Source organism: Crocodylus porosus, unplaced genomic scaffold, assembly GCF_001723895.1.
Source record: "Crocodylus porosus isolate Cpor-Errol unplaced genomic scaffold, CroPor_comp1, whole genome shotgun sequence".
In the NCBI taxonomy this organism is placed as follows: domain Eukaryota; kingdom Metazoa; phylum Chordata; order Crocodylia; family Crocodylidae; genus Crocodylus; species Crocodylus porosus.
The window spans coordinates 34,060,455-34,069,889 of NW_017728907.1; the positions used below are offsets into that span (position 1 = coordinate 34,060,455).

General features: G+C 40.2%; 1 protein-coding gene across 1 annotated transcript; it reads right to left on the reverse strand.

The window, feature by feature from the left end:
* Positions 1–1,151: 1,151 nt before the first annotated feature.
* CUNH1orf146 (chromosome unknown C1orf146 homolog) lies at positions 1,152–8,902 on the reverse strand. The gene is made up of 4 exons (XM_019531113.1): positions 8,619–8,902; positions 6,315–6,408; positions 4,631–4,796; positions 1,152–1,773 (listed from the first exon to the last, which is right to left on the reverse strand). Exons 1-4 carry the CDS (start codon positions 8,685–8,687, stop codon positions 1,638–1,640), a joined length of 465 nt encoding a protein of 154 aa, XP_019386658.1. The 5' UTR covers positions 8,688–8,902; the 3' UTR covers positions 1,152–1,637.
* Positions 8,903–9,435: the final 533 nt, after the last annotated feature.

A 9,435-nucleotide genomic window follows, 5' to 3' on the forward strand; every position in this document is an offset into this window, starting at 1 on the left:
GTGTTCATTCTTTCAGAGAAAATTCATGTTTACATAAACATGCAGGATATGTGGCAGGTAGTTGCAAAGATAAAAAGGATATAAACAGCACTATTGCACTTGTTAGGCTTTAGAATTAATATTAAAAGAATTAAAATTGAAATTCACAAGTTACTGCATTTTTTTCAAATGAAAAATTTTAACTTCAAAAGGCATTTAATATTTAGATCTCATTTGGATTGTATACTGTTTTTTTCCCCAGTAAATAAATAGAACCACTTCTGACTTAGGGTATACGAGGGCAAAATTAGGTCCCGATGTTTTCATTCATCTTTATCCATGCTTAATAGATTCATAGATGCTAGGGTCAGAAGGGACCTCAACAGATCGTTGAGTTTGACCCCCTGCCCTGGGTAGGAAAGAGTGCTAGGGTCAGATGACCCCAGCCAGATGCCTATCCTTAAAGACCCCCCAAGGTAGGGGAGAGCACCGCCTCCCTTGGAAGGCCATCCCAAGATTTGGCCGCCCTCACCATGAAGAAGTTTTTCCTGATGTCTGGCTTAAATCTGTTCTCTGTCAGTTTGTGACCATTGCTCCTTGTTACCCCCAGAGGCGCCTTGGTGAACAGAGCATCTCTGGTTACTTGCCGCACCCTGCTAATGAATTTGAATTTGGAGGGCCACAAGACCACCTCTAAGCCTTCTCTTGCGGAGGCTGAAGAGGTCTGGTTCCCTTAGTCTGTTCTCGTAGGGCTTGACCTGTAAACCCTTAACCATATGAGTGGCCCTCCTCTGGACCCTCTCGAGGTTATTCACATCCTTATTAAAGTATGGCACCCAAAATTGGACGCAGTACTCCAACTGCGGTCTGACCAATGCCACATAGAGGGGAAGTATCGCCTTGGTTCTATTTGTCATTCATCTGCTGATGCATGATAAAGTGTGGTTAGCTTTTCTGATGATTTTGCCACACTGACGACTCATGTTTATCTTGGAAACCGCTATGACTCCAAGATCCCTTTCCGCTTCTGTGCTGCTGAGTGAGTCATTCCCCAGCCAGTAAGTGTGCTGGATATTTTTACGCCCTAGGTACAGTACTGTGCATTTGTCCTTGTTGTACTGCATCCTGTTGTGTTCTGCCCACTTATCCAACCTGTCCAGGTCTGCCTGTTGTCGTTCCCTACCCTCCAGAGTGTTCACTTCCCCCCACAATTTAGTATCATCTGCAGACTTGGACAAAGTACACTACACACCCACATAAGGCCTTTTAAAGCTACCACTAACAATGGTTTAAACCAGAGGTTGGCAACCTTTGTCTTGCCAAATCATTTAATCCGGCCTGCAAAGCTGATATGTTGGCAGGATTCAGCGGGGGAAGTAGTAGCTCAGCTAGAAGCGCAGCAACAGTGATTTGGTGGGCTGAGAGGAGTAGCAAGCCACAAGCAGCAGCCTGGCTTCAGATCCATTGATTTGGCCTGCCATTCCTGAACTGGGTTGCCAATGCCTGATTTAAATCGTTAATATTTACACAACTAAAACATCCAGCTTCAACTAATATTCCTGGTATGATAGATGTTGTATGAACGTTGATCACTGTGATGGTAAGGCACAAACACAGTTACAGACAAAAATTAGCTTTGTAGGTTCCTGCTTTTTTGGTTAATGTGTTTTTAAAAACCTTTTTATGAGATAATGTTTGTATGTCAGTAGACTTACCTTGGCTATAGTTAGCATGAGCCGAACAGTTTCAGAAGCATTATGGACTGGAATTATCTGTAAATTACTACCCAGGAATCTACACATGAGAAAAAAAAATAGGATTATTTTTAAGCTGTCTATTTACTGTACATTACAGCATAGGGCTAAAAAATGTCAGATTGTAATGTGGTGGTGAATAGGTGGTAGAAGAATGCAGAGAATTGTTTTCAAGACAAATGAAAGGTTGATACTAGTTATACACCCTTTTCCCTGTTTATATTCACTCTTATTATAGTATTTTTCTGGGTTTGTGTCAGAGAGAAACTCCATTCCATCTCTGAAGAGCTTAGCAAGAGCTCAAAGTACCCTTTCCTTCTCTTAGGGCAAATCTTCCTCAACAAGCACAAACCCAGAGAGGACTGAACTACTTAAGAATTCTTCTGCTCTGCCAGTTGCAGAAGAATTGCAGTTTACTGGTAATGTTCAAAAAGCCAGTGGACAGTTAGATTTGTGGAGGCTGACAACAGAGCACAGTAAGGTGTCAGACAACACTAAACAAAAAGAATAGTTCAGAGTCTGAACTGTAGTATTACTGCAGACAACCATCCAGACCTAACATTACATGTTGATTGCACACAATTAAAATAACAGAATAATCCTAACAGCCTGTCAAGATTATAGAGTGAAATTCTTAAAATACAATTCCTAATGTCTGAAACTATATTGCTCCCATAGCTATTATATTGAAAGTCCAGTTTGGTTGTCTTATATGTTGAAAATGATGTAGCAGTTATATTAGGCCTGTGTGAAACAGCTATATTTCGTTTCAGTTTCAGATTCAGACATTTTGGAGGACAATGATTCCTTTTGGTGTTGCGGATTACTGTTATGTTTCAATTTGGCTGAATCTGTTTCAGAGTTTCGACACTGGTTTGAAGATTCGGATTGGCTGGGGAGAGGCAGACACAACTAAGCAGCTGCAGGTTCTCCTGTGGCTCCTCTAGCTGTGCCTGCCTCTGCCCCGGCAGGCAACAACAACAACAAAAAGCCCCACACTCACCAGTTGCAGCAGTGGTGGTCAGGTCCTCTGAGGGCTCGTGGTAGAGCCCCTCCACACAGTGGGGGGCAGTGGGGATCGCACGCCCACTTGGCATCTGGGTGGCAGTTGTCACATTGTGTGGGTGCAGCACGGCTTGGTAGAGTGTCGTGCAGTGTCTGGGAGCCGGGGCAGTTCCAGCAGTCCCTCTCCTCTGGGTCAGGGCAGGATGGCATAGCCCAGCACAGGAAACTCAGGGTGAGGCCAGGGCCATGCAGTGAAGAGGCTGGAGGGGGGCACCTGTGCAAGCACATGCTGCAGCAGGGGGGGAGGCGGAGGGGTGGGGCACATGGTGCCCTCATGGTACAGCCATGTAGCCCACAGCCCAGGATCCTATGACCCACACTGGCCTGTGGGGTGCACAGCCCCCAACTTGGACAGCTTTGCTGTAAGGCGGGGGTGGGCAAAATGCAGCCCAAGGGCCGGACGCGGCCCGCTGGACCATTCTATCTGGCCTGCAGGCCCCCCCTCAAAATTAAGAAAATTAATATTTATCTGCCCTTGGCTGCTTGTCATGCAGCCGCCCTCAATGGCTTGCCAAAACTCAGTAAGCAGCCCTCTGCTCTAAATAATTGCCTGCCGCGGCTGTAAGGGAAGAATGGAAGGAGCCCCAGCCACAGTAAGATACAGTATATTGAACTAGGTGGACTTGTAGTATGATCCAGTATAAGACATTCTTTCTCTTACTATGGCAAAGCATTAAGTGCTGAAGCCAAAGAGTAGGTGCCTGTGTAACCAAATTGGATCCATCCCTAAGTGACTATTTCTATCAAATACAGTAAATAATGGTTTATAACAGCAACATTTTATATGTTTGATATCATAAATATCCCTTGTTTAACAATTACCTAAATTGGCAAATGTGACATTTTCACAAAGCTGAATGTTAGTGAGTTACACCCACCTAAAACCATTTGCAAATTGCTAATTCTCAATCTATTTTTGGATCATTGCCATCAGCTGAATACTACATACTTGCTATGTACTTGATAAACTTTTAAGACTTCCCATGCAAATTTATGGAATACTCACAAATACTTAATAAAAGCCATACATTTCACCCTATACATTTTGCCACTCAGCAGTAATTGACAGTATGCCTGTGACTTAGAGGTACTAGTTTCTGGAAGATAAAGATCAAAGACACCATTAAAGTAGTCATTCATTTGACATAAAGAGGAAAACAAACTGAAGTTGGTCTACTGTACCCATCGGAAATTGGCTGTAACTGGGAGAACTGTGTAGCATGGTATTTGATATTATTCCTAGCAGCTATAAACTCAAATTTAATTCTTCAGGCTTCACTAGAAATTGTGTTAAAGACATGTTAAAATGATTTTTTCTCTTTTAGTATAAAAGAAAGCTGATAGTTCAATTATTGGCGTATATATGTTTGCTTTACATAACTGGATTGGAAGAGCTGGTGAAAAATATTTGTTAAGCTTTCTTTATTCAGAAAAAAAAATATTCTGGTACAAAGTCAGTTTTATAATTAATATTAAAAAAAAGATGCTGGCAGAACTATTTTAGTATAAAAGCAGAGTTTTCCATCTATATGATATGCCTAGGGAAAAGAAATATTACCTAGCACTGAAATGAATGAAGAGGATGTTGTTTGTTGTTTTCAGGAGTGTTCAATGTTGTCAAGTTGACTATCGTACATCAAATTCATTCAGATACCATTCTTTTGCACGTTCTTTGTTAATAAGACAAGTCAATGTTGCAGATTTTATCCTGTGGCTAATTTTCCAGTGGATAAGTAAAATCAAGGTCCCTTGCAAATAGGATCCCTGGGCCAATATAATTATACTTTATCTTATTTTAGCAATAAAAAATAGTGGTCTAGTTGAATTCATACCTCTTCTGAATTCTAAACATTATATTCCATTCTTTTGGTCCATGAAGGGCAGCTAACAAAAGCAAAAAACTATTCCTATGAATGTTTATGAACTTCTCAATTCTGTCTAAAAACAGATCTTCCGTCATCAACAACTCTTGAGTGTCTGCCAATAAAAATGCAATACCTAGAGAAGAAATGAATTACAGCTTAAATTACTGGCTGCTTATTTCATGGTTTTAATAAATAAAGTTGAACTTTCTAGCTAAATAATAAGTAAACAGAGCTCAACTCCAGCATATATTTGATGGCACAAGAATACAAGGTGTACAAGACTATAAGTCAGTTCTCATGCAGTAATGCAATTCCCATTGTGTTAATGTGCAAGCCATTTCAGAAGGAAATGATATTGCAAATTGACAGGCCTGCAATGGCATATTCACTGGTTTAAACTAGATTTGGTCACTGAATATCTACCACTTGACCAAACCACAATTTAATGTTCTTTTCCAATTTAATACATGACTATGAAAGCTGGCAATTCACTTAAAGGGACACAGAGATGACCAAATGTCTTTGGAAGTAAATGCCTCTGAAAAACACTAGGGATTACGGAATTAATTTCTAGAAAAATGACAGGATTAATCAGGGAGTTGAGTAATTCTATTGCTAAGACCACCTAGAAAGGAAGAAAGAATTATATCTGAAACACATGAAGAAGGAAGCCAGAGCTTCTGCTGTGGTAATTATGCTATTGTGCAACAAGAGGAAGACACAAAAACAGGCTCACTGAAAAAATCTTTCTGTCAAATAAACACTCAGGGAAAATGTGTGGGACTTTAATACAGGACTTGAGGCATTGGCCCAAGTAATCAGGGAAGGCTGAAGCTTCCATATGCCCAATGTGCCATCTCATAGCAAAGGAATGATGCAGACTAAGGATAAGCAGAACTATATATTCTCAATGCCACTTTAAATTGTTTATAGAGCAGTTGTGTTTTGAATAACAACTCTAGAAATAGCCACACAGGGTTTCCATGTTTCTGTCTTGATGATCTATCAAATCTCCTTGTTTAATCAAAATTTAAAAAGTTTCTTCCTAACTGCCAGCTCAACAACTCAGTTTAGAAGATGAAAGTCAAGCCAGTTTTCTTTTTCGTATGCGCTGTCACTAGGAGTAAAGGTTTTCAGACTGAATTATATTTCAGTGACAGCTATGCAGTCCTATTTTGCCTCAATTAGGTTGCTCAGGTGTAACCATAATTTACTAAATAGTTCAGCTGACATACAGAAAGAACAATACAATTCAGTCACAGTAAAATATATGAGACGAGTGAAAATGAATGGTAGCAGGAAGTTATTTTAATCTCTGAATTCATTAAGTCTGTCCAGGCACTCACACTACAGTTCTGTTTTGCAAGATAATATTTTTATATACTCCTTTTTTAGTGTACTTTCAGGCTCATGTCTGTTTTGTCCAGGCCCTCCACTTTTCTCTCTCAGGGTTCCTCTTGACAGAGAAGAGCCTTTGCAACCTTAGCACATTCACTTCATCCACTCCAAACTGGATGGAGTTTCTACAATGTGGCTTTTATAGAAATTTCTTAGGTCTGAAAGATGGTTCTATCAGAGGGTCTGCTCCTACATCCCATTAGATTTGAAAAGTTCCTTAAGAAATAAGTGCTGCAACTCCAAATTACTGTACCAGAAAGAGAGAAAATGAGGGATCCATTTTCCACTGAATCTGAGTATCGCACTCTATGATGCTGACTCTGAAGAGATGCTGCAATCTCATGATTCTAAATAATTAAAAACAATAAGAACATGCAACAATATCAACGAGAAAAATTACAATTAAAACATCTGAATTATATCAGGCTTTTGGGATCTTTGTTTAGAAAATCTTTTTACTATGGTAGCAATGAAAACTTGGAACATGTTACTTTTGCATAGTTGAAAATCATATCTAATATTTTCATAATTGAGTAGCTACAATAATGGAATAAGCATGAAACCTGGATTAAAAACTTTTTTATCATTTTCTCCATTATTACTAATTTGCAATACGTTCATTTTGCCATAGAAAAAACTCACATAATACATAAGGAAGCTTCTCAAACAAAGCTGCTCACAGTAAAATTTTTGTTCTTAAAGAATGATATACTGAAGGAGGATTTGTAGACAGCCAAAATGTATACCAGTATACTTGTTTGACTGAAGTTATCTAGGCTGAATTTTAATTCATTATCATGGATGTCAACATGTCACTCGGACAGCTGAGAAAGACTGGTTTGGATAAGCTTTCTATGCTTCATTGTAGAATGCATTCTGCACAGGGAAACATGAACATTGCCCCTTGCAACACAGAGATGTAACTAGCAAGTTTTACATCCTGGGCAAAAGCCTGCAGGAGGCAGATGGTGCTGAACATCGGAGAAAAAGGGGCATGGGGGAAGTGTCACTGTTATCTGCCCTGGGGACTCAAAATCCCTGGCAACTGCACCAGCACCCGGGAACTCGCATTCTGATGCCCACTCTGCACTCATACCAGGTTCCTTGCTTGCCCACCCCAAGTTACACTTCTGATATAACATGACTGTTGGAAGTTTAAAATTAATGGACTTCTGTACATTTTGCAACCTGAAGTAAGGGCAATGTTACAAGGTGGCATGATTTATTTAAAGAGTTAAACTGTCAAGAAACTTGGAACCTCTTCCTAGCTTTGCTACTTTAATGTCAGGAAAGTCTCCGTTGCTGTGTTTCCCCTCTGGTTAAGTACAGATAATGATCTTTATTTGCCTTTGCAAAATGCTTTGATGAAAGGCAATATGAATGCAAAGTATTATAATAAAAATAAATAAATTCACCAACAACAGGCTGCCAAATTGACAGCAAAAATAAAAAGAATCAAAAGAATCATAGAGAACATTTTTGGCATCACTTGTCATTCTGACTTCATTTTATGCCAGACTGGCAAAAGTTAAGAAGCTGAAATCATACAGGTATAATATAAGAAATACAGACTGCGTGTCAATGAAAGAGAGGCCACTGGGTTGTCAGGTAGCCAAATGCCAGCAGGAGGCAACTGGGCATTTTCATGGAAGTAATATTCTCATTTGTGACACATCCACAAGATCAGCTTCCAAGATATTACTTCAGTCTTGGGAAAAACTGTCTGCTGTCCTGGCTCTTTGATAGTGCAGATGTCCTATATAAGTACCATCACAGGTAAGAAGTAAGGGTGGTTAAAGGAGGAAAAAGCAAAGCCTGTAACAAATAAAATAATGTGATCCAAATCACTATCTTCAGGACAGGAGAAGCTCCTTAGAACTGCACTCCAGCTATTCCCAGCTGAGGGTTCCTAGAGAACCTTTACCAGCCCATGGGTTTTAGGACAGTTGCCTCTATGTTGCCAGGGCTGACACCAAATTAACCTAAGCATCAGGGAACTAAAAACCACCTCTTGGCAGACCCTCTCATTTTGCTGGGTAGAGAGAAGATATGGGCCTTGTGACAAGCAGAGGTAAATGTATACTTTGATCTCCTTGACAGACACAAAAAAATTGCAGTACATTTTTAATTTCTCCAAGGAGCAATGCTGTATAAAAGAGGAAGTCTTCAGGGAGGAGTCCAAAAAGGAAAGGACATCTTTGCTGAAATAACTGACAGTGATGATCAGTTAAAAATATCCACAAAGCAACATCCATGGAGAAAAAGTAAACATTCGTTAAATACTGCATCCCACAACATCAAGTGGCAGGATACTGAGCAGCTACCAGGTATGAGGGGAAACAATACAGTAAGGAAAGTATGCAAAGAAACAAAATGGGTTTGCAGTGATTAAAGCAGGTTTACCAGATTAATGACACACTGTATTTTCCTGTATGCAGTATATACTTTTGCATTGCATGAAATCTTTCATGTTAAAAAATATGTGCAACATTTGACACTTAATTCAGTGTTTGTTAGTGAGTCAGATGCTGCAGTTGACTAATAACTGGCACAGTACCTGGAGAGCTGTACTCATAATAACTGTTGTGATCCATCTTGCTTTTTCCTGCCCACCACTTTCTGCCATTTTCACAGGGGTTGAATGTTCTGCTACAGAAACACAGCTGCTGAGTCCTTCTGAAAGACTTAAAAAAAACTAGCAAGAAAGTAAAAATATCAGGCACAAACTATATGTAATCAGGGCACACAAAGTGTTACAGGATCCAACTGAAATCAGGGCCTAGACCCAAATATTCAACAAAGTTGGATTAGGGTGACCATATTTCCCCAAGTCTCAAAATGGCACTCACTGTTTCCCTCCCCTCCTCTGCCACACTAAGCTGTCTGCCAGCGATGGTCTCAGCTGAGCACCAAAAAGCAGGGGTGGGCTGATGAGCAGACTGCTGGAGAGTTGAGGGAGCAGGAGGGGAGTACAGGGTGCTATGATATCTTGGAGGACCAGCAATCCCCATCACGTCCCCTGTCTAGACAGCACCACCAAAAAATGAACAGGACAAAAGCAGTCATTTGACCAAACTGACAAGACACTTGGGACAGGTGCTTACAATGGTAGTGTCCCTGTGAAAACCCAAATTGGGTTCTTAAATCCAATTGATTTCAATAGAATTAAACACTTCAGACTTGCCACCTCTGAGGATCTGGGGCTAAGTGAACTTCCTTAACCTGGGGTGTCAGGGAACAGGAGGCCATCAGGAAACATGTTCAAGAGAAAGACTGAAAATTTGGGGGTAAATTTATAAAAGTGCCTACATGACTTGGGAGCCATTTTGAAAGGTCACTTTTGCCATTATGTGTCTTTTTCATGTTGGTGCTTT